This window comes from Ambystoma mexicanum, chromosome 6q (genome assembly GCF_040938575.1).
Source record: "Ambystoma mexicanum isolate Mex_15411 chromosome 6q, UKY_AmexF1_1, whole genome shotgun sequence".
Taxonomy (NCBI): Eukaryota; Metazoa; Chordata; class Amphibia; order Caudata; family Ambystomatidae; genus Ambystoma; species Ambystoma mexicanum.
The window spans coordinates 61,007,525-61,033,442 of record NC_090937.1 but is presented as its reverse complement, the minus strand read 5'-3'; the positions used below and the strand labels follow the sequence as shown (position 1 = coordinate 61,033,442).

Below are 25,918 nucleotides of genomic sequence, written 5' to 3'. Positions count from 1 at the left end.
CTTATACGCAGAGTCTTAGACATTATATGTGGGTCAGAGACATTACAATGACAATATTCCATTACCTGTTTTGGTAACTTATAAAGGTACTTCTCTTCAGTAGACAAATACTGCGTCTCATCCCACGGGATCTCCTCACCATCCTGGGCCTTGTCTCTTCCCAGGTGATGCTCCCGCAGTACACCACCGCCAAAGTCAGGAAGCGTCTGCCTTGTCCACATGGGAGGAGAATTAAGGCAGAGTTTCAGTGAGGGAGCCGTAGGATTCTTCACAGTATCTTCCCAGAGAACAGGTTATTTGACTGTGTTCGTTCTCAGTAAAGGGGCTACCAGACCTTTTTGTAACATAGAAAGGCACTGTATTCTCTAATACAAAGCAAGTTAGAAGCGGTTTCCTTGAAGGCCAATGTGTTTTTTATTGAGAAGAGCAGTTTTCACAAATGACAGCATTATGTGCAACTTAAATACAGATTGTTTTGACAAATGATATAAAATTAAAATAGAATCCATGCCACCAAACAACCACGTGGGCCACAGTGTCATCATGAAACACTCCTGTCCAGCAAGGTTATCATGTAAATTTGCACCTGGTTGGAGCCTAGTCAAAAATGTAAAGTTTGTGCCACAGAAATTAAGACAGGGAAATCATTCTAGTCACAGTAATAAACCCTTGCGTTCCCTTATCCTGAAATGCAGAGGTATATGTAATGTAAACAGGCAAGTGTGCTTAAACATGGTATGTTTTACTGGAAAATATTACATCTCCAGCTCAAGATCTGAGGCAAGTGAAAAGTGACTTCCTTGGTATAAAGATGCAGATCACCTTAATTCTTTTAAATACATTTTGAGAAGTCACTGTTTTCTTACCCCGAATCGTGAGGTAGGACGGTTTATTGGGGACATGAAATTAGTCAGGTCACCCTATTGATAATTTAAACATGAAATAACATATCTTCGTTCACTGGATTGTTGGTTTGATATATGATTTCTGTTTGTAATTGTTGAATTTGCTTGCTAAAGACAAGAAATTGAATGTACTTAAAATGAGTAATAATTTGAGCACATTTCCTGTTCTTAAGAGAACCCATCTGCTTTTATTAATTTGCAACCAAGACAGGTTTGTTGTTACTTGAAGCTCAACAGCAACACTGCTGTACAGTACTCCTACTTGAGCGAACCAAACAATTTTAAAGCACTAATTTCTAAATAAGGAACCTGTCCCCCAAGTGATAGACCCACTTAATTTGGGGAGTTAAATGTTTTATCTTCAGCTCCTCAAGAATGATATTCATTCATGTTCTGCTCAATAGGAGAATTGTAAAGCTCACAATGCAGACACACCACTGCTCAATTTTTTCAACTGACATCACTGCTGCATTCACAATACTGTTCCTTAAAAATAGGAGCAAACAAAAAGGTCTAAAATATGTGTGTAAATTCTGGCATTTTTCATTTATAGCACATCATTTTGAATTCCTGCATACATTATAAATGCTTTCCTCCAAGCACACCAGAATGCACTGGGCTGAAAGTCAGGAATAGTTATTCATTTCACAGTAGAAATTGGAAAACTTGGGAGCTCCTTAATTTGTCTTAAAGATCTTGACGTAGGCCCTCATAAGTTTCCCGGTCCAGAAATAAAGTGCTTGTAACAGCGTTACCAGCATCTTTTCTGGACCGGCAAACTACAAGTCTGCCGGCAGGGGCAGTGAACTACCAACAGGCTGACCGGACCCTACCAGCAGAGTTTTGCTGGGAGGGGCAAAATGAAGCCCCTACCGGCATATTTTTCACGGCGCACCGGCACCATTACCAACGGTGTTGGCGCTTCAATGTTCCCATTACCATTGAGTCCTATGGGACTCCACAGAAATGTGAACTTACCGTTCCTCCGCAGCCTGTAATATCCCGGTAATATAGCGGAAACATAAGCCGAGGTTGCCAGTAGCACCAGCGGCCTACTGGCAACCTCATAATGAGGGCTGTAGACACCCCCAGAAGAGCATTTAGGATTGTTGCATTAATATATTATATAATATATTAATATAGCAGTGAAAATGGAAATTGGGGCCTAAATTTTGACAAAGAGGATATTTTAAATTTGATCCTAAAATCCTCGGCGTCGAGATCTGCGGGCCCAAATGGACTAACTTATCAAGTCCTTAAAGGAAACGGGACTCTGTGGGCTGAAATCCTATATACCCTGTACAAGAAAGTAATCGCAAATAAAATAATTCCACCTTCTTGGAAGACAGCAATTATAATCCCGATCTTTAAGAAGGGGGATCGAAAAAAACCCATCAGTTACAGGCCGATTACACTGCTTGATGTAGAAAGTAAGTTGTTCACTAGTCTGATATTAAGAGAACTTGAAAATTGGGCAAAACAAAAAAACATAGTCCCTAAACAGCAGACTGGATTTAGAAAAGGCCATTCAACCTCATTGAATGGTATAATATTAGCTTCGTTATCAAACCTGAAAGATAGAAACAATAAAAGGTAGACTTTATGGAGCATTTATCGATTTGTCAAGCGCTTTTGACATGGTAAATCGAGATAAATTGTGGAGCAAGTTGGAACAACAAGGAGCACCCAAAACTCTAATTAACATACTAGTAAAACTTCACGAAAGAAATACAGCTAGAGTAAGACTAAACTTGGATGGTTATTTGTCAGAATACATAAGCATAGATAGGGGGGTTAGACAGGGTTGTATGGTTGCTCCATTTCTTTTTAAGTTTTACTTGAGTGATTTTGAAGATGCCCTAGAATCTTCATCACTAATAAGCCCTAAGGTCGGGTCTTTGGTCGTAAGATGGCTTATGTATGCGGACGATATAGTCCTCCTTGATAGAACTCCCATCGGTCTACAAAGATTGTTGAATGCTCTTGACAAATATATGAAATTAAACGACTTGGTCGTAAACCCAGATGAATCTAAGATCGTAATATTTGAGCAGAAAGGCTGCAAAGAAACAAAATATCAGTGGTCAATAGGCAGTAATCAGATACCGGTTGTAAAAGAAGTAATGTATCTGGGTATCACTGTGCATGCGGCCCCTACAGTTGGGAAACAGTATGGTAAAATCCTGGCTAAAGGGACACAACTCATAGCCCAGATGAAGAAGATTGCCAGCCTTTATGGCAAATTTTCAATCATGCCTGTCATAAACTTTTATGTGGCCAAAGTAATCCCAGTACTATTGTACGGAATTGAATCTAAACCTTTGTTGTGGTCAATAGACTGGCAAAAAATAGAAGGATACATTTGGAAACCGGTATTAGGATTGCCTAAAGGATTACACACGATAACTCTCAGATACGAGCTTGGATTAAAATCTTTAAAATATGTAGTTGACTGGAAACTCCTGTCCTTGTATAGGTCAATTATTTCGCCAATGAATACATTATATGAAAATCTCCTAGAAAGTATGAATTTAGATTCCTCACTTGTTTTGACAGAACTCAAAAAGATAGCAGAAAATCTGCTGACTTATTGTGAAACTGATAAATTAACTCCGAGTTCAAACCCGCTGAAAGTTAAGAAGTTCTTATCCTTGAGAGATTGGATCTCGACAGGGGACATGGTGAGATCATCCTCCATTCCTGAAGGGTTCTTCAAGTACGGGAAAAAACAGGGTGTAGTACCAAGATACTTGATGATGTTCCCTAATTCAAAAGGAAGACACAATTTTATGAGGGTACGGTTAAATTTGATTAAAACTGGGTCAGTGTTAACCAAATGGGGAGTCATTGAAGGGACTCGTAGTTTATGCATGGAATGCTCAGATCCAAGTAAACAAACACTACAGCACCTGCTAAGATTCTGTAAAGGCACTTGGAAAATCAGGGTGGAACATTTAGGGGATTCAGTTGGGTCATTGGATAGATTATCTTCTGATGCCTTCTGGGAAAGAATGATTGCGGGTCACGAAACAAAACTAACCTTAAACATCCTAAGGGTCTTGCAAAAGACAGGTTTTATTCCGCCAGAACATTGCTGATTTGTTGCCAAATAAGGGAAAATCAACTAGATGTTGATGTGATGAATTTAATTTTAAAATGCTAATGTTTATAAAATTGTGACAAATTGATTTTAAATGTGATTTAGATATATGTATTGTTTTGAATGTGAAAAAAAACCCAAATGAGGTTATATCACAATAAAAAAAATAAAATAAAAAAAAAAATAGGATTGTTGCTTGTAGTCATCTTCTTGATAAGCATAATGGAGAACATGTACATGTCAATCAGCCACAAGACTTATTGGGAGCAGAGTCTTGAGAGGAACGAGCCACCCCTACATTGTTTGTGATGTCTACTGGAGCCATTAATTAAACTGCTGCCCGTATGCGCTGTGGAAAGAATACACGTGTGAAAAAAGGATTTGACCACCCAGGCCACCTTAGGTAAGGGGTAGAGGAAACTTTCTAACACCGACAGGACCCTCCTTATGGCTCCCGGAGAGGCAGCTCATGAGAAAAAGTCCTGCACTAATCTAAAATGTCTCAATTCCCTCTGTGCGGTGGAAAGGCTGCTCCTTTGGCTCACCGCAGTACACAAGGTGAGAAATGGGTGGGGATTTTGGCAGGGCAAACTTGCCCCTACTTTTTAGACCGGTTTTGATGCTAGGTCTTTATCAAAGCAAAGATAACTGGCAAATGCAGGTAAGGTTACAGCTGCAGTAAATGTTGGTGGAAGCACTGAGCCACGCAAGGCTTTGGTATACGCCGCATTAGCAGTTGCGCACAATGCTCCTGGGGGTCCAGCCTAGAGAACCAGACTAATGTGGGAAGCAGGGCATGGCTAGGAATGGTTTAAATATGTTGCAGAGGAGCAACTGATCATTTTTTGCGGGTTTGATGTTGGGCTGAAGTCAGTCTGGCTAAAGATGGTGTGCACATTTGGGCAAAACGGACCATTTGATAAGTATATTACCAATTATGCTTTTCTAGAGTCATGCTCATAGCGAAGGCTTTTGTTGGTTAATGGGGCTACTGGTACTTCTGATGGAATGCTAGGATTGTGCTCACACGCCCAAAAAGGATCAGTGGTTTCGGTGGTGCGGCATATGGGGCTGCAAGCATGTTTACTTGTGATCCGATTCAATGCTAAGCAGGATCTACCAAGGCTATGGCTTGGATAGGATACTGCCTGCGACCGAGCTTTGTTTAAAAGTGGGTGCAGTTTTGGGTTAGGGAAAGTGGAGTGTTCTGCAGGGGTGCCGATTGATTAGGATGGAGGCATTTCTCACTGTAGCTTGTTGCATTGTGATTCGGGCAGTAAAGGACGATTGCACGCGGTGGGTGGAGCGGGGAGAGCGGTCGCATTTGAGTATTTAAAGGATAGTTCCGGGACTTTTTTTTTATTGTCCCTACGGGTCGGCCATGTGTTTGTAAGCATAAATCGGTAGATCGTAGGAAACTTTCCTATGGACCTTACCCGACTTTTCGCCCATTATCGCACTCGAAATCAGCCTCCATTTTGTGATAATCCTATCATTCCGCCGCATCGACCTGGCTCACCTGCCTTTGCGGCACTAAATCAAATCCCCCGCCCCTGAGCCTGACATCAGCAGACGCGTACTGCCCATTTCAAGCACGTCTCGTGTCAACAATCGCTGCGCCTCAGCTATTGACGTGTTGCCATGGAAATGGCAGGACGCCTCTTTCCCCAATAAGTATAAACAGACCGTTTCACAACATACAGCAGCAGATTTTCGATTCCATTCCTCTCTGTGTTACTTTGAGTATTCTGTGACTCGTTTCAGTGCTCTGGTCAGCTACCTTCGCCGCTTGTAGCCCGTGTGAACACCTGTACCATCTCTGTAAATTATTTTACTATCTTTACTGCACAATGGCCACAATAATGCCGTATATGTACGAGCCCGAGTACACCGAGGAGGAACTACTGGAAAGGCAAGCACGCGAAAACGATGGGGATTCGGACGGCAGTTGGGAGGACCAGTCAACGGATGAAGAGCCTGGACCATGTCGCATGGACGGCGTCTCCACCTGGTGCACGTGCAATCGGTGCGAGCTAATGCCAACTGAGGAGGAGAACTGCTGCTGCCGTGAAAATTCCGGGTGCTTGGCCTACATTTCGGAAAGCGAGCAAAGTCTGCAGGAAGGCGAGCAAAGTCCGCAATGCATCACCGAGCTGCCAGAGTTCAGGGAAGCCTGCCTCTCACGGACAGTGTTGAGGATGATGATGGTGCTTATGCACGAACTTCGTGGCACTGTTCGTCCGCGTAATCCGAGTAACGAGTAAGTATACTCTGTTTGTGATGTCAGTGATGCCACCACTATTTCATGGTCGTCTCCCACATATAAAATTACATTTACATATCATTCGAACGCATGTAAATTGGTTCCATATAGTGCATTTTCTAGATATAATTTTTTTCTAAGAAAAATGACATGTGTTACCTGAATCGACATTGATAAGAAAGTTTGGTCAGTTTAATACAGTTTGCATCTTTTTTTTTCACAGGTGGTACAGGCTGGTGGCCTATCGTTGCTTCACTTGGTGGCTTCACGGGAGGCTCGGACACCGCGTTCGGAGAGTAATACCTGCCTGTGCGGTACTTGCCATTAGACAACATTTCCCCAGTGACAGTGGACAATACCGCGGATTTTCCCTCGATGTGCTGCAACCTCAACTTTACAATGTGTAATGTTTATTATTTATGTTTAACTAAAATCTAAAATAAAGCCCAACATATATTTTAACAATGGTTGTTTTGATTTTTTAAATGAATCTAGTGTGTCTCCGTTGAATAGCCTTCCAGTGCCTTGTCTTGTCACACCACATGTCTCCGGCCAGCATCCTCCCTCACGCTGGCCGCACACCTTCAATCCACATAACCGTTGAACCCATATATGCAGCAGTCATACATATATTATTTTGTGGGTTGGCATCAAGCGTTGGCAATAAAAAGCTGTTGGATTTTATTGATACAAAACATGGTTATAGGTAAATAATAAATATGGTTGATCATAATAAATCCTCTTTTTGGGCACCGGGTACAGAGATGACCCCCATATATTCTCCTGGGAGGGTGAGGTATTTATAAACTCACCCCCCTGCCTTCCATGTAGTAGATCCTGCAGCCATCCTCTTACATTCAGTTAGATGGCCTCTCCTTGGTGAGGCCCTGCGGCAAACGGGTCTTGTCTGCACGACCACCGCCCCGATCCACCCCCCCGCCCTATCAAAGGCAGTTCGCACCGGGGTACTTGTGCTGGCAAGTGGAGCTGTCAGGGAGCGATAAAGGCCAAGAGGTGCCAAAGACCATGTACACTTCAAAGTGGTCTATAGAGCATGGGTTGTTGTTCCCATGTCTACCTCCAGACCCCGTGTCTCCTGCCAAGCATCCCCCCTCACGCTGGACGGCCCCCTGCAATCCACATAAGTGTGTCTCCATTCACGAGTCTTCCTGTGTCTTGTCTGCACGACCACTGCCCCGATCCACCCCCCGCCCTATCAAAGGCAGTTCGCACCGGGGTACTTGCGCTGCTGGCAAGTGGAGCTGTCAGGGAGCGATAAAGGCCAAGAGGTGCCAAAGACCATGTACACTTCAAAGTGGTCTATAGAGCATGGGTTGTTGTTCCCATGTCTACCTCCAGACCCCGTGTCTCCTGCCAAGCACCCCCCCCTCACGCTGGACGGCCCCCTGCAATCCACATAAGTGTGTCTCCATTCACGAGTCTTCCTGTGTCTTGTCTGCACGACCACCGCCCCAATCCACCCCCCGCCCTATCAAAGGCAGTTCGCACCGGGGTACTTGTGCTGCCAAGTGGAGCTGTCAGGGAGCGATAAAGGCCAAGAGGTGCCAAAGACCATGTACACTTCAAAGTGGTCTATAGAGCATGGGTTGTTGTTCCCATGTCTACCTCCAGACCCTGTGTCTCCTGCCAAGCATCCCCCCTCACGCTGGACGGCCCCCTGCAGACCGCATAATGCCACGACATATACACGTCATTCATTCACAAACACACCCCTGTTTCGAATTCTTTATAACCCACTTCATATTTCTAATGAGAACTTCTTTGCGCTTTGCTAGTCAACCCGTGAAGGTGCTGGTTATCTGCTCTTCGTCTCTGTGAACTTCCGTGACCACTTTGAGCAAACTCGTCAGTTTGCAACCTGTGAACTGCTCCCTGTTCTACGACAAGAAACTACTCTGATCCCTGCATCTAACTGTTTGTTCGTCAAGGTAAGTCCATGTACCATAATCATTTTGCGTCCAATTTTTTAATTTATATCTATTTGCTAGTAGTCATCAAATTGCATCCATGTTTTCTTTTCGTTCACGACAGTACATGCAAGGAACTAGTCACATGTTCTGAGTTTAGTCAAATTACTTTTTCTATTTTTTGAAAGTTATTGAAATACTTATCCGCATGTGAATAACGTGTATAGTTCCAAGAACCAAAACGGACCTTGCATTGAACCTTTTATGTGTCATTTAATGTTTTAACACATTGGTATTCATAGAGAATTGTTGATCTTTACTTTTCAGAACTTTCCATAATGCCTGCCTGTTCCATTGGCGGTTGCCCTTCGAAGACCCATAACAAATCTGAAGATACTATAATGCATGTTTTCCCTAAGACAATAGATCAGATAAGAAAATGGGTCCGATATTGCGGATATCCAGCCTCTGAGCTAGAAAGTAGAGTCCTTGAAGTCTTTGCGGACAAGAGGGGTGATTGATACCGCATCTGCAGCAGGCACTTTAGCCCAGACATGTACTCCACATCATTGCTAATAAAGAAGAAAACACCGCGAGCGAGGCGAAAATTGCTCTCAACCGCTATTCCCACTCTATTCGTCTACATCCCTCCACTGGTGAGTCAAGTTTACGTATTTGTCTCTCGGCCTTGCGGTAGTGTGTAGCATTAGCTAACAATAATTTCCCCATTTATGTATCCACTCAATATGAAGGCGGAAGATTCTCCATCCGTGTCGTTATTGCAGTCATCAGCCACTTCAAGCGCCTATCGGGTAATCTTACTTAGCTATTCTGACACTGACTTGTTTTAGGCATGTAAATCAATAGTTTTAATTGATCGTGTAATCATTTTACCTAATGGTACACCACAGTACTCGTCCTCTAGTCTTTGTTTTCAGTTATAATTATTGTTATCCAAAATAATGCAAGTACCGTCTTTCAGGGAGATGCTGAGGAGTCCAACGCATTGACGACAACCGTAGATGTCACTCAGATGCTCGAGGTACGTTTCCGGACAGTTCCATCGATGGAGATCATCAGATCTTGCATTCTTGTAGCGTGATTGTTACACACAATGTTTCTTTCGTTTTTAGCCATTGGTATGTCCTTCTGTCGTCACCCTCCTATGTGTCTTCTTTTTTCAATATTGTGTTCATTACTAATGAAAGTCCTATGTTTCAGGGAGTCGATGGAGCATTAGTCCAAGAAGAAGGGGGAGCATGCAGTTACGGGTCGGCGCAACAGCTTGCAGAAGTGTGCACCGCAGTTACAGCGTCCCTTGATGTTCTTATGCATTTCGAGGTATGGATACTGACAGATCAATCATGCGAGATCAAATGACGTGATTACATCCGCTATACTTCCTTCTTTATTAACGCAAGTACTATGTTTCAGGGAGCTGACGGAGCTTCTTCAACAAGAACATCACCCCTAGTAGTTGATGCAGATCTCTGGGTGGTGACACTTCCAACGATGGAGCAAATCGAATCATATTTAGATATCCATTATTTATTTTAGACAACTGATCATTTGTGCAGGTCTATTTAGATGAGCCGTTGACGCCTGCAGAAAGTTTATGTTCTTTTAAACAAAATAGAAAACCATACTAATGCAATTACTGTGTTTCAGGGAGTTGCTGAAGCGTCATCTTCAATAATATCATCAATGGAAGTCTATGCGGAGCCCGAGGTATGGATCTTGACAGTTCAATCTAACTAGATCAACAATGCGTGAACTATTGTCGTTTGAATGTTCTACACAATGCGTTCATTCGTGTTTTGCTATTGAGATGTACGTATGGGTATTGGTCCCCAAGTACATTTTGTGTTTTCAATATTATTATACATACTAATGAAAGTTCTATGTTTCAGGGAGTCGATGGAGCCTCAGTGAGTGATGGATGTGCTTATCATGAAAATATAGTCGTTGCAGCGCGAGAGGAGGTGGAGACATGCACACACGAGTCGGAGCAACAGCGTCCAGATGTTGAAGTTCGAGGCAAGAAAGTTTCAAAGAAAAGAAAGCAAAAGAAGGTTAGTGTCCTGTTCACTATATTATGTTGTCTTTCACTGTCAATAGTTCAATACTGTAAGTTGTGTTTAAACTGAACATCCCTTTTCTAATCTGTCCTCTAGTTGCGAGTGGGTGTAAGAACTAGATCTACACAGACAGTGAAGCGAACGAGAGATGTTGCTTGTCAAACCTTTTGGCAGGGACTTGAGACTGGAGATGCATCGTGCCAATGGGAAGAATATGAAGTGATTGACAACGGAGCTATACCACCACCAGCCATTGATAGTGAATGTCCTCCTGGTAGTTTGGATGCAGTCGGAGATCAATTCACAGAATCCACACCCGCAAAAAATAAGAGCGCGCGAAAGTTGAAGACATTGTTTTTTTCTCCCATCTCCGGACAAGGAACAGATGTTGCAATGGAAGAGAATGAAGTGGACGACAATGAAACACCATCAATATCACTCAGCATAGCGGAAGACGATATCAGAGATTGTACCTTTCATGCGAGTGACATGTCCTCAACGTTACAGGCCGAACCAGCTGGGATGCAGAGTGACAGTATAAGGAAAGAGGCCAAATTCATTGTATTCGATAGCTGTTTGATGGATATTATTATGATGATGAAATGTGGGCATTGGGTTGGTGGGGAAGTATGTGGGGAGCCATTGATTAATGTGACTCGTGCAATTCGAGGCACTAACCTTAAAATACATGCCACCTGTACACAATATCATCCGTTCGCATGGTCTGCACAACCCATGCTGGGGCAACTGCCAGCAGGCAATCTACTTTGTGCAGCGGCCGCACTTTTTAGTGGTTCAAGTTTTAAAAAGTTACAGTATTTCTTTCAGTTTGTGGGAATCCATTTCATTGCGAAAAGTCAGTTCTACAAATACCAAACCGATTATCTATTTCCAGCCATCAGCGAAGCTTGGAGAATGGAAAAAATGTCAATGGAAAGTACATTCGCGGGCAAACGCTTCAGGCTAGCCGGTGATGGACAGTGCGACAGCCCAGGATTTTCAGCCAAGTACTGCACCTACCACTTTCAGGACATGGAAAGTAAGAAAATTGTGAGTTCGGTGGTCGTGCAGGTGTCACAAAGTACATCCTCAGTGGCCATGGAGAAAGTTGGCTTTGTAGCATCATTGCAAGAACTACAATCGCGGGGAATGGTGATCGACCTGATAGCCACGGACAGACACGTTTCAATTGCCAAGACAATGAGAGAAGAGTACAAAAATATAAATCACCAATTTGACGTATGGCATCTTGCAAAAACAATCAATAAAAAATTGTCGGCTGCAGGAAAAAAAAAAGATATGCAAGGTATTTCACAGTGGTCCAAGTCAATCAGCAACCATCTTTGGTGGAGCTCAAAAACATGTGAAGGGTCGTTGGAAATTCTACTGGAAAAATGGCGGTCAGTAATGTTGCACTGTAGCAACGTACATCGATGGTCGACAAATGAGCATTTCCACAAATGTGAACATGGCCATTTGTCCACAGAGGAGGCACGGAAGAAGAAGTGGTTGATTCCTTCATCACCCACTCACAAGGCCATTGAAAAGATTGTATTTGATAAAACTATAACAAGAGATTTGAGGGGACTCACGGAATTCTGCCACACAGGAGATTTGGAGGTGTTCCACAATATGTGCCTAAAGTACAGGCCCAAAAGATTGCATTTTGGCATGGAAGGCATGATAAATCGGACTCTTCTAGCGGTCTTGGCACATAACCATAATGTTGGCCGTCAACAAAGTAGGACGACCGGAACTTTAGGGACGCTTCGCTACAATAAGGCCTTCACTAAAAGAAGTAAACAATGGGTGATCAAACCAGTGTTTGAGGATATGCAATATGAGTTTATTGAGAGACTTATCGTAGATGTCCTCGATAGGCACATACATGGAGTGGTGAACGAACCTATGCAGGGGACAACTGCATTGCCACCCAACATTGCCTCTGTTCCATGTCCACCTAAAGCAGAGCTCATTGAGAAATACACATCACGGTTTAAATGATTGTAATTTGATTGTCTGTTCTCTCGAGTCTCCTCATGTTGCAGGCCCATTGCAATTAAACCAAACAGTAATATAAATCATTTTTACAAAAATTATAGAATGTTTCCGTATTACAAACACATGGCCGACCCATAGGGACAATAAAAAAAAAGGCCCATAGGGACAATAAAAAAAAAGGCACGCAGACAAGATGCCCTTACACTAACTGCAGCTAACTAGAAATGTGTGCTCGCTCAAAGTGAAGGTCAGCTGCTTTGATGTTTTGCTCGGGTGGCGGAACGGCCCACGACCCAATATAAGGTTCTATTGTGATTTGACCTTGACAGGCCGGGACCATCCTGAAAGACTAAGAAAAGATAATGAATAAAATTTCAGAAACGAAACGATGACCCACGTTCATTAGAAGAAGTAACGTCGGCAAAGAAGGAGTGGTGTTTCGGGTCTGCCCTACACAGAGACACAATGGAAAATGCAAATATAATGTAAGTAACTTTTGATGAGTTTATACCGCAATTTCATTACTATACAGTGGCTTTAAAGACGGGTTCAGTTGTACTTGTTCGTTCTATGTGGCATATTGTTTTCTACCGCGCACTATCTTGAGGAGAAACATCTGCTTTTACTGAAGCACCTCAAAACCTTCCTCTTTGCTTCTGCTTTCTCTCTCCCTCTCCCCTGCTACAACTGGTCCACTGTCTGCGACCTCGGTCCTGGGCCCTTCCACTCTCCACCTGCACTGCCTCCCTGTCAACCCCTGCACTGGGGGACTGTCTCAGTATCCTACAGCCCCCCCTTCCCAGCACTTGTTCTGCACTTACCTTGCACTTGCCACCAGCTGGCCCTATTTATTTATTATTTTATGCTACTTACCTTGTACTCCACTCCCCCCCCCTCCCTGCCTCGCCACGCCTTTAAACACTTGTGTACACCCAGTAGCGCTGTCCTCGCTATGATTTTAATAAGGATCTGATGGTGAGACTAATTTCATTTTTTATGTTTTTAGGTACATCATTCACTACTGTCTGTGTCACGAGTACCAGACACCGGCGGACGGCTTCTACAGCCGCCAGTTGCTTCTCCGCGTGAACAACGTTACCACCCTGACCATTTTATGGGACGATCGCCAAGTACAAGTATGCCCTTACGCGGTACTAACGGTTAGATGCAACATACCTACCGTTGTGGTGGCCTAGTGCCTCGTTGTTGGAACAGCCATGCGATTATCAGTGCGACCGAAGAGCTTATTTTTATCGTAAACCAACACCCTGTGTACTGCACACGAACATCGCTTCCCTCAAGACGAACTAATTTGGATCGAGAGCAAAGAAAAATGCAAATCGCTGAATATTCTCTAAACATTTGATGTCCAATAAACGTACTTTGCCAAATGTACAATCTTGCCGTTTGCTTTTAAACCACGGTTTCACATTCCGAATTGTGGTGCTGTATTGTGAGATGCTCTAAGACCCTGTGTACAGCAAAGGACCATCGCGTTCCTCAATACGAACTTTTTGGAACATGAGCAAATAAAAATGCAAATCGCTGAATATTCTCTAAACATTTGATGTCAAATAAATGTACTTTACCACATTTACAATCTTGCGGTTTGATTTCAAAGTACAGTTTCATATTCCGAATTGTGGTGCGCTGTATTGTGAGCTGATCTGTGTTGAGTCGCGTAGAAGACGCCTGGGCGCGTTTGCCTACGCAGCTCAGTCACGTCACGGATAGAGGCGGGGAATATGAATGTTTTGATAAAGTCTGTTTCAGGGGCGGGGGATTTGATTTAGTGCCGCAAAGGCAGGTGAGCCAGGTCGATGCGGCGGAATGATAGGATTATCACAAAATGGAGGCTGATTTCGAGTGCGATAATGGGCGAAAAGTCGGGTAAGGTCCATAGGAAAGTTTCCTACGATCTACCGATTTATGCTTACAAACACATGGCCGACCCGTAGGGACAATAAAAAAAAAGTCCCGGAACTATCCTTTAAGTTAATTGGTGTATACATTATGGCTGGGTCGCATCTGGCTTTGTTTGAAGTTTTACTGAAATGTTTGTTGTATGGAAGGACAGTTACCATTAGGCCATGTACTCAAAGGGGCGCAATGCGCTTCCTAAAGCTAAGCAGGGTCGACCCCGGTGTGTGTGTATGGGAGACCACCTGGAAATATCGGGATTTCACAGTTGCGCTAGTCACTGGCTCTGTTCTATTGGAAGACTGCGGATGGGCAACTATGTGAAGGGATGTGGGGAGCCCTGCTCCAATGTGGCGGTGTTCTGGTCCGCAACGCCCCAACAGGCTGGGCCCATGTGCGCAGCCTCTCCCCTGCGCTTCCAGGTCCCTCCCCCGGTCGTTCCCGCAGACGAGAGGACCCACCCGCCCCCACCCCCATTGAACACGTTCGGCTGGCCTCCTTCAGCCACAGCCAAATGCCCCCCCACCGCAGCTGCTTTCTCTGCGTAAGCCATGCAGAAGTTCATTCTACGTGTGGGGTGCCGTATAAATTGCTGATGATGTCATGTGTTGGATGTTGCGGGTGCCTCATAAAATAACCTAAGGGTGCCATATTCTAGTGGCTAACATGCTTATTTTAGAAACAAAGGATTTTCTTTCCAGACTTACCCAAAATTGTACTATTTCGGGTAACTCGCTGCAAACTGGATACATGTGAAAAATAAAACTGCACGGTGTGCTAGCAAGCACTGCAACAATTACCCAGTCTTCCCCCCCCCATCACATCCTAGTTTCTGTGGTCTGGACTGACTGGGCCCCACACACACCAGCAGCCCATGCTTCGCTCATCACCCAGATGCTATTCCTATGACAACAAATGCTCTCTGTAAAGTGCTCAGCAGCTCCCCGTTCTCAGGCATGAGCTATATTTAGTAGACGCAATTAAAATAAAAGGGTCGAATTCCAGGTTGCACTGCAGTCAGACCAGACGGCTCCAATGGCAAAAGGTGCAGAACGAAAGCATGACTGGACAATAGGAAATGGCAGTCCCTCCACAGGCTGGTGCTGTCGAACAGCCTGAGGTAGTCCCGAATGTCAGGACTGTGGGGCTGGGCCAGAGTCAGTTGCGGGTAAGGTAGACTGGCATAATGGAAAATGGGTGATGCTTCCACAGACTGGGGTCATTGAATTGGGAATGCTGGAGTCAGTCTCAAGGCAGAATTGAGGGGCGGGAGCAGGGCCTGGCAGATGGCTGATGCCCCCGGTCTGCCAAATGAATCCAATATATACCTGACTGGCTGATTTGCGTCTGCCCCGCCCCCAGCCAATCATGCCTGACAAGTGACTATGGGCCTCATTACGAGGCAGGCGCTCCCGTAATGAAGGGTGCCGGTACGGGACCGGCACCCTTCATTACAGGATGCCTGATTGCGAGGTCCCCTAGCAATCGAGGGGACCAAGGAGCTAATAACGGGCCCGTTTTTAACAGGCCCGTTATTAGCTCCATCCCCATTGAGCCCTATTGGGGCTCAATGGGAATGGGGAATGGTTTTGTGCAAGAGTCCAAGGTCGGAATGACCCGGTAATTCCTCATTCACAGAACCCGGTACTGGAACCCAATATGGAGGCAGCCATGTCCTTGTTAAGGGCATGGCTGCCTCCATACTCGTAATGAAGCCCTCCATACTCGTAATGAGGCCCTATGTGTCTCATCTCACCCAAATATTTTCCCCAAAAAACAGACAATGGGGCAACTAGTTTTCCTGTAGGTGAGTCCACATTAGAAAAACGCTGCCAGTAGGCGACCAACTAGGTTTGCTCTTTGCCCATGAATAGAGATGAATCAGACGTTCCGTGCAGTTAAGAAAACAAACCAAAAAAGAGGAATTCTAAGTTAAGAAGTCAGTGGGGGAGGCGGAGCGTGGCACTAAGTGGCAAGTCACAGGTTAAAAAGTGTGTTTCACATTTTAAAAACTGACAATGTAAGCATTGGGAAAGTGTTGAAAAGCACAAGAGACACCCATAGCACTCAAATGACCCTTCTTTGAAAGGTCTGGCCTTTTAAAGCCCCCTTTGAGATCCAAAAAAGGGACCAGTCTTCTTTTCTGCTCCTCCAGTGCATTTCTACAGTCCACAGGCAGTGCTATGGGGAGATTATGCCAGGCCAGGATTAGAATACCTACAGCATATTTGCATATAGTTGTGTGATTGGCCCCTGGCAATGTTATCTTTGCCGATGCGGTGGCTTGGGGAAATAATCCGTCCTGTTCTGGTCTAACAAGGTGGGGATATTGTATGGAACGCACTGATCTGTAGTTCGAAGAGGAAGGAATATATATATAGTCTCGGCATAATTAGGGTTTAAAGGGTGGGATAAAATGGAATGCACGCATCATTTCATCATTTTGTCAACAAGAAAGGCATTTATGCATTATGAAGTTTCACTGGGCGGCGTGTTGTAGGACGATGGCTCTGCTCTTTCCCAGTGCTTGGAGCAGAGGTGCAATAATAATGGAGCGCAGCGACTTCCTGTCCTGGGGGACACGCTGAGCCCAGTGCGATGTCCAGAGCACGTCATCCCGCCGCGCCGGGCCGTTGGTTTCTGCATGCTTATGCATACATTATAGGCAGTGAAAATGGCTGAGGGTAAGTGTGGGTGAGACCGACGCAGCTTGGTGTTAAGAGGGGGTTGTCGCTTTAGTACTCTATGGGGGACCGTTAGTGGGAGAGGGGGTTTTGGGAACATAGCATCTGTGCAGCAACTACAATTGTAACTGTTTCGCGTTCTAATGTTTGACAATATACAGGTTTTATATGGTGGCCCGGGAATATTACATTTAACTGAGTATTGCAGTAACTAGGAGATGGGAGGCGCCTGGCCTCTGCGTTCCTCCACAGGTTCGAGCTTTGGTGCTGAGTGGGGGGTTTCTTGCCCACAATGTGCAGTTTTGCTTACAGCGGGGTGTAATAGAAAGGCTGTTTTTAATTAAGTGGGAAGAGTGCGTGATTGGCGTAGGATTTCACAATACGGTACAATGGTAATAGGCATTGGAGCGCTTGTTACCCTGGTTAGAGCAGGGAATGCTTTCTCTATTGAAATAACAGGAGCTTCTGGCACCTTGGAAGCTGGGGTTGGCATTAGGAAGATCTGATACTTCGCTTACTGAAGGTGGCACTCCAGTCAAGTATGCCCAGCAATATGACGTACCCAAGTATCATAAGCATAACTACTTGAATGTTGTAGAATACTTATCCTAAGTGCGTGACATGGAACATACATGCATACAAGATTTTAGGAAACATTTTACAAAGTTATGGTGCAACGGAATAAGGGAATTGTAATATGTGATTGCAGTAGTAATATAAGGGTAACTGGGTGCCATAATTTCTAATAGGTCAAATGACTGCAAGGCGTAAATTAGTTTTCAAAAATTGATTAGCAGAGTTTGCTACTTAAAATGTTTTTGATTAGCAAACAGTCCCATTTGATTAGCAATTTTGTATTAATATGGTTAATGTCACCAGATGTTATTTGGACACAAGACATGAAATGAGCAACAATACAGCAATTTTGCTTACCGCTGAAATAAGACATTGGTTAGAGGAGTCAGACCTTGCAAATTCTTTAAACTTCAGCAAGACCTACAGGTCGGGTAGCATAGTTTACCTATTCAACCAAAGAAATTCACATTGACCAATAGCAACAGAGGACAACAAATGTATAATGTGATTTCTGTTAAAGGTGCATGTCACTACAAACCAACTATGTTTGATACACTGCTGCCACCCAGAGTCCAGTCATGTACAGTGAAACCTTTATTTGACATTTACTGCAAACAAAGTAGATGTTAAATAAAGTTTCAAACATCTCTTGTAAATGCTGCTCGCCCTTCATAAAATCTACTCGACTGAGTGGGCAAAATTACTTTGCGAGTCATATATGTGTCTGTAAAACGTAAAAGGTTAGCTGCATGAATGGCACAAATAAATAGATATGATAAAAAAGGGTCTGAAAACAGTTGGCCAGCTGTCTCCTCCAGGGGGTATAATATAATAGAATCATAAAACAAAGCGAGCTCTAGAGGCTAACTACAGTGTTTGGTATTGCAGTAGATATCTACATACTCGAACTATTGATCACTACTTTGTTTAAGCATTTAGCTCACTTTGTGTATTTATTGTGTAACAGGAAAGAAAGATTAAGCAGAACTAGGTGGAATATTGTAGTTTGTGGTCATTTCACTTTCAGGGTACCTGGTATAAAGCAACAGGGTGATAATATAGAATGTCAAGGAGTATGGGTTAGATCATGGGTTGAGCACCAGTTGCCTGCAAGTTACAGAACTAGGTGTGCCATCAAAAGCATTTGATCATGTGATAATGTACATTTCCAAAAGTTCACTAGTTAACATGATGCATCTTCCCCAAAATGAAATATAGTTGAAACTATGAAATGCAGATACACTAACGTAAACTTTACTGTAAAGCATGGATCGATGCAAGGTTTTACAGTCTCAATACTGTAATTATGTTTTTAACAACGTACATTTTAGGAATGGAATTGTAGGACTGTCTTTTTAAAAGATATGTTGGAATAAAAGTACCATCCCAATTACTTCTGGTTTGCAATTATTTGAACAACAAATTCTTGCACTCCTGCATTTGGCACATAAGAGTAGAAGAGAGGATTAATGCTGCACTTGAAGGGAACAGGGAAAAGAGTGTGAAGGGAGCACCGATGGCAAGAGAGGAATGCAGGGTGAGCTGAGCTTTCATTGAAGAGGGCAACTTAAATAGCTAACTTTGCTACACAAGTATTCATTTGATTAGCAAAACTACAGAATTACATAGCAAATTGCTATGCGACACTGCTTATGTTATGCCTTGGACTGTGGGCCTAGCCAGAAGGAATGGTGACAGAGTTCGGGCATCTTCGTCCATATCTTAAGGTACACGAGTAACCTGTTTCACCCAAAACAATGTCTGGAAATCAAATGTTTAGTGTACAGCATGTCGGTTAGAACCCTTTATCCCCAAGGCAAGTGTATGCAGGGGCGGGGGTGCTGTCTCCGGCGCAACTAGAAGAGGGATTGCGACAGACAGCCGGTACATGTGCAGAATTTGTGCAATCTACCCCATGTTGAGACAAAGCGAAGGAAAAGAGGGAACACCGCCACAGCGGGTGGTCGGCTGGGCAAACTGGGAATGCTTGCGAAGTTCTCTAAACACCAGAGGATCATCAGTGCCCCGTGTAAGAGGACAAGATCGGAGGGAAAAGGGGGTGGGGTCAAGACACAATTTGAAAGGAGTGAGTGTGGTAAAGGTCAAGACTCCTGAGATGATAAGATTGATGCATGAGGTCAGGACACCAGGGGATGGGGTGTTTGCTGAAGGGGTCGAGACTCCCTGGGAAATAAATAGCAGCTTAAGAGGTCAAGGTACCCGGAGAATTTAAGTAACAGCATAAGGCGACAAGACACTTGGGGAAATGAATAACGGGGTAAGAGGCCCAAGTCGCTTGGGGGAAATTAATAACCAAAAGTAGGAAAACATAGGAACTAAATACTGTGTAATTCCCAGGACACTGCAGGTGTGGTTTTGCTTAAGGGGTGAAGACACCCAGTGAATTAAATAACTGCATAGGAGGTCATTGCACCTGGGGAATAAATAATGGCATAAGAGCTCAAGGCCCCTGGGGAGAAATAAATAACTGAAACAGGTCAAGGGACCTGGAAAAAGGAATAACTGAAGAGGTCAAGGCACGTGGGTCTGTAACTTGGTCAGCTAACAATTCATCGGACGTAAGTTTATACTCGTGCCAAAGCAAAGAATCAGAGGGAACGCAACCACAAGCAGTGGTTGGCATGGGGCAAACCAGGCATGTACGCGATGTGCTCAATATTCTCTAAACAGCAGAAGATCATAAAGAACCCTATGAAAAGGGATTGTCAGCTAAAACAATATATATAAAGAAATAACTATGTAAGAGTCAAGGTGCCTGGGGAAATAAATAACTGCGAAGAGGACAAGAATCCTGGGGGGAAGATTAAGTGTATAAGAGGTCAAGGCTCCTGGGGAAATGAAAAACTGCAAGAGGTCAAGGCACCTGGGGAAATGAAAAACTGCGTAAGAAGTCAAGGTACCTGGGTCCATAACTTTGTCAGCTAACACAATTTGTGTTATTTACTTTTATGTCTCATCAAAACAAATGATCGGTGGGAACGCCACCCAAAGGGGGGGGTTGCCTTGGGGCAAACCGGGCATGCACACTAAGTGCTCAATATTTGCTAACAGCAAAGGATCATGAACGCGTCGCGAAAGACGACAAGTACAATGGTAAGGAGAAGGGACGGGATCAAGTCACCTTGGGGAATGTAGTATTGATCACTACGTTAGAGGTCAACACCTAGAAAATGAATAACTGTAAGAAGTCAGGCACAGCGAGTAGAGCACTCGCTTTGACATCAGTGCAGAGCCCGCTGACGCAGGTTCGAATCCCGGCAGGGCCAAACTCAGCCTTTCATCCTTCTGAGGTCGATAAATAATCACCACAGACCGTGGGTAATAAGCAGCACTCAGATACCTGAGGGTTCATAGTGCTATATAAATGCAAAATTATTATTAACTGGGAAAATGAATAACTAACAGTAGGAACTCGAGGGAATAAAACTCCCTCGAATTCCAAACCCCCCCAGAGGAAGGTCAGGGAACTCCCAACTGCAGTAGCTGCTGGAGAATCATGGCGGGTGGGGGCAAGTAAAGTGAGGGGAAAACAAGGATTATGTGGATTTGTGCCTGAATGTTCAAGTTAAAATAAATAGCATTGGGTCTCAATGAGGCACATCCGTTAGGCCCGACAACACGAAACAATTTTGGGGCGTCATACTTCATCCCCCCACTGGGGAGCCTGTTTGCACCAGGGCCCCCGTGTTCTCACAATCTAGATCTTGGACTGCATTATTGTATATGTCAGTACACCTTATGAATGTCAACATTGACTTTCGGTACCTGCCAGTATGTAAGCTACACCACATTGTCTGTGCTCCTACTACCTACAGCCGACACCTCTTACCTATTGGCTTGGGGCATGGTCCCCCTACCTGGCATACATAACCATTTTTCGTTTTTCTGCATATTAGTCATGGAGGCACCTCCTACTTGTAGCTTACACCCAGTATACTCACTGGTCCAGGGCTTACTCTTCCCCTCTGGGCCCCATATAGGAATACAACTTTCAACACACCTGCTATATTTGACTTCACCTTGGCTGCTGCACAACGCTGTCTGGCCTGCCCTATAACTGTAGGAGGCCTACGTACAGTGTTGGCACTCAGCATCCCCTTTCTTTTCCATCAGCTGCTCTTGCACGGCTGACACAACAGCACTTGCACGCATGCGTAGGGCATCAGTGATCTGTGCCCACTTACTATAGTAGGATCGCTTTTACATACCCATATGTGATCTTCTACCTTCATGCATTCATTTCATGGTCATTTTGTATAGTTTACATGTACCTGACCAGTTTCGCATAATGGTAGACACAGGTGCCCGCTGCGATCAGAATGTTCTCACACGGATGCCGACTGCACCCTAGAGACACTACCTTCTTGAGTCTGAGACTGCGCATGCGCACGGACTAGTATCTCGCTCCAGACGCATGCGCCGTTCCATACTTATACACAGCTCCGCCAGAGACTGCTCACTTCACACAGCAGCCCCACACCGGTGGAGCTGCCCCACGCCGCAGCACTGTGGATCAATTTCCTCGTGTCACGCATCACCCAGTGGTAAGTCCAGGTCGTAATATCTTATGGCCTCCCTTTTTTGATTTTGCTGCCATGTGAGCGCAACTTGAATAATAGTCCTGTCAGCTCCCGGTCTTTTTCTAAAACTTTGTTCCCCCTTCTCCTCCCCCTGCTTTTGATATACAGCAGCATGCATCAATCTCTGCGCTGCCCCTCCACCATTAGGGAGCAAGAAAACTCATCCATCCCTCTTCTCTTACCTCATCTCTGGACATCGAGGTACATTAATTTTAATTTTTCTACTATACCCTTGTAACCAGAGCTTTGCTCCCCCATTTTTCCAGTTTTTCACATCATTTTCAATGCACTATTTTGTCTCTTCATCACATTTCTAGTGCCACAATTCGACCGCTGGGTGTCCATAGAGCCGCAGCAACTTGTCTACAATGAGCTCTCCACACTCCCATCCCAAATTACTAAGCCAGAAAAGCAACTACACCTGTTGCTATTATTGTTAAGGTCAGTGCGAGAATGGAATTGTGCTTTCTATAGATTGATTTTTTAACTCATTGTTTTAAGTCTGTGTACCCAATGTTGTGACACTCGAGTAGTTAGTCATACTCATTCGTCCAATCGTATGTATTGTTCCCTCCCACTCACAGTCCCTTCTGCTTTTTGCAGGAGACTCTGCGCCTTGGCTCCAGAAGAAGGCTTTTGACAAAATATGCCGAAACGTCTATGAACCTTAGCACAACTCGTAGTTAATCCTGGGTTCCACCCCATCTGGGGTTTTGATTTAACTTCCAGACGTCAACTCACCCTCTAGCCTGGCTTTAAATAAGACTTTTGGTGAAGAAATAGACCTCTCCAAGGTCTGGTCTCCTAGATGTAATATATTGAATACATTTCCACTTAAGACCTAAAACAACATATAAACTTTACACATTGAGCTTCTGAATGACCAATTTGCATGAAGTAATGCCTTTGTGTTTTTGGAAACTCCCTGTTCACATGTGGAAATAATTAACATTGTTGTGACTACATTGATATCTGTATGACTCTCAAATCATGAGAGAAGTTGCATTGGCATGAAGGTATGCCTTTGCTCTGTTTTGATATCCGTATATGTTTGTGTTTACCCTGTTGGGACTACACTGTTATTTATTTGTAAATGTCTTTATTCATGAAATAATGTGTATTGTGCCCTGTGAACCTGAGTTGTGTCTTTATCTACATTGTTCACAGTGTTTGTTTTAACTTATGGATATGTTTTTTAAAAAAATGGGTCAGCAATCAGTAATAAACTGACTCCCACTAACTATATTGAGTGCATAACTGCATTTTTTGGTACACAGCCAGGCATTACATGACAGTCAATAATATGCTGCCAGTTTGTCCCACATGGACATAAATTTGAATAATTTGCAAAGAAATAGTACGTTTACAGGCAGGACCGCCTTGTTTTTGTATAGGGCCTGGGGTGAACAACATGTAAAACAAATTGGAGAAGAGGACAGGAAATCTAGCAAACTCAAGGAAAGGGAAGTTGTGGATGGAGGAGGTCAGATACCTGGGAAAATAGAAATTGGTAAACTTCAAGGGGTTGGGGGTCTGGGAAACCGAGTGATGGTGTGTGGGGTCAGGAGACCTGGGAAACTAAGCAAATGGATAAGGGTGCAGGATATTGGAAACCAAGTAATAAGGTAAGAGGGCCGGAGACCTGGGAAACCGAGTGTGGTGTTAAGAGGTTGGGAGCTCAGAGGGAAGTTGTGAGGTGCTTGGGCAACGTGCGGGCAGGGGCAACACGTGGGCTGTCGCTGCTAAGCCATTTGTGAAGGACAGATAGCAAGTGCAAGCAGCTCTCAATGCTGCCCTAAGAACACATTTGTCAGGAAATAAGAAGAGCAACAGATGAGATGTGTGGAGTGTGGTGGGATGGAATGGCAGAGAGGACAACGCACGATGGAGTGAGGAGGGAACAGAGGTGAGTAAAAGAGTGGGTGCCAAAAAAAAAGTAGCTCAATATTATTGTTTGTGCCACTATAATTATATATTAATTTTTGTACTCAAGAGTTGATAACTAAAAATATTCCTCCTGAAAGCATTGCAAGAACAGCAGCAAAAGTTTAAGAGCTCCTACTTCGTTTTCTATGGGGATAATCGGTCGCCGCTTTTAGTTCAGAAAATCTAATCACGCTAGCAGTGTGAGATGTACTCACACTGCACACAGGGCAGGCTCCGAGGATTTACAGCCATCTTCAACACATAAGAAAATGAAAGGTGATTAAGTGGCAATTAGAGTTGTGAAATGGGGACAAGGATAGAGAAACATTGGACAACTTCAATCAGGGAAATCATGTGGCGGTATTATTATCTGGATGGTTTATGAGCTGTCAGACTCGGCAACATACTGCAAAAGGAAAAACTCATTTTGTCAAATGCACACACAAAAAAATAAAAAACACACGTTGCGGAACACACACATAATGAAAGGCACAGAAACAGCTAGCGAGGAGGGCACGTGCGTAGCACCCCCAGGCTCTCTTACACGCTAGACTGGGCCAGAAGCTGCTGCCCCTCCGGGGGAATCCTCCGGCTCACAAAAACCTTCATGAGCCTCTGCGCTGCTGCTTTCATTCCCTGGCTCTGAGGGATCCGTTGGCTCAGCACCAAAACACAGCAAGCCGGATCCGGAAAGTCTGGCGCTCGTCCTCGGAAGGGCTCCTATTTAACAGGTCATGTTTAACCCCATCGGTCTCGTGTAAAATAGTGTTGCGCGCCATTGAAACAAACTACTCGGGTACTTCTCTTTGATAGTCTAGCAGCACCATCAAGTGGAATTTATTGGAACTGCACGTTGCATTCTGTTGGTGCATATTTGCTGTTGTTGGACTGTAGCAACAATAAATTCAGCGGCCAGATTACAGAAACTGTGCAACGGTGCAAGTGCAAAGTTGCATGATATTAGGCACTAGGACAACGTTTGCCCTATTTGTAAAAACACTGGGACATATTAGAAAACGATTGCACCATGGCAAGTGCAGTTTGGCATAGTATAAGCAGAAGGGCAAAAATTGCCCACGGGCAAAAGAGACACATGTTCACTGTCTTATTGCAAGAGGGCAAACTTTGCCCTAGTACTAATACGGAATAGTATTAGCACTAGGGAAAACTTAGCCTTGGTGAAAAAACGCGTACAAAATTTATCTTTGTTGCACCATGGCACAGTGGCGTAACACAAAATGTGGGGCCCCCCTGCGAGCCATGCTGAGGGGGGCCCCCCCAACTCAGCAACAAATCACTGGTCGCGCCACACTCTGGGCCGCCATAGATCATCACGCTTGTGCAATACTCATGAATGTGCTGCTGAAGGTATATGCTGCACACTGCACTAGCAGAACGATATAAATATGTGTTTTAATGCACACACCCTCGCTCCAGCCTTGGCCGATTTCTGTAATCACACTTTCACCACTGGCACGTTCCCCTCTCCCCTTAAGCACTCCCTTATGCATCCACTCCTCAAGAAGCTGTCTGCCGAACCTGCCTGCCTGGCAATCTATCGCCCAATCTCCATCACCCCTTTCCTGGGCAAACTGTTGGAAAAGCTATCCATCTCCCAGCTTACTCTCCACACGGAATCTGTTGGTTGTGCTCCATGACCTTCAGTCTGGCTTCAGAGCTGCCAGAGTCACGGAAACTGCTCTCCTGAACACCTGTGAAGATTTGCTCTCTAACCTTGATCCCAGCATTCCTTCTGTCCTCATCCTCCTTGATCTTTCCTCTGCTTTCGACACGGTCAACCACGCCATCCTGATCAATCCTGATCAATCGACTCCATGAGAACATGGGCATCACGGATCAAGCCCTTGAGTGACTGACCTTCTTCCTCTTGGACAGCCCCTCCCAGGTCCAACTTGGTCCCTTTCTCTCTGCTCCA

The 25,918-nt window shown here is 44.4% G+C and overlaps 1 protein-coding gene across 1 annotated transcript in view; it reads right to left on the bottom strand.

The window, feature by feature from the left end:
* Nucleotides 1-24,691, bottom strand: part of GRHPR (glyoxylate and hydroxypyruvate reductase) — a 315,324-nt gene extending 290,633 nt beyond the window's left edge. Inside the window, exon 1 of the mRNA XM_069630480.1 lies at nucleotides 24,527-24,691. Coding sequence (XP_069486581.1) covers nucleotides 24,527-24,615 — 89 coding nt within the window. The 5' untranslated portion in view covers nucleotides 24,616-24,691. The remainder of the gene's footprint in view (nucleotides 1-24,526) is intronic.
* Between the last annotated feature and the right edge of the window lie 1,227 nt (nucleotides 24,692-25,918).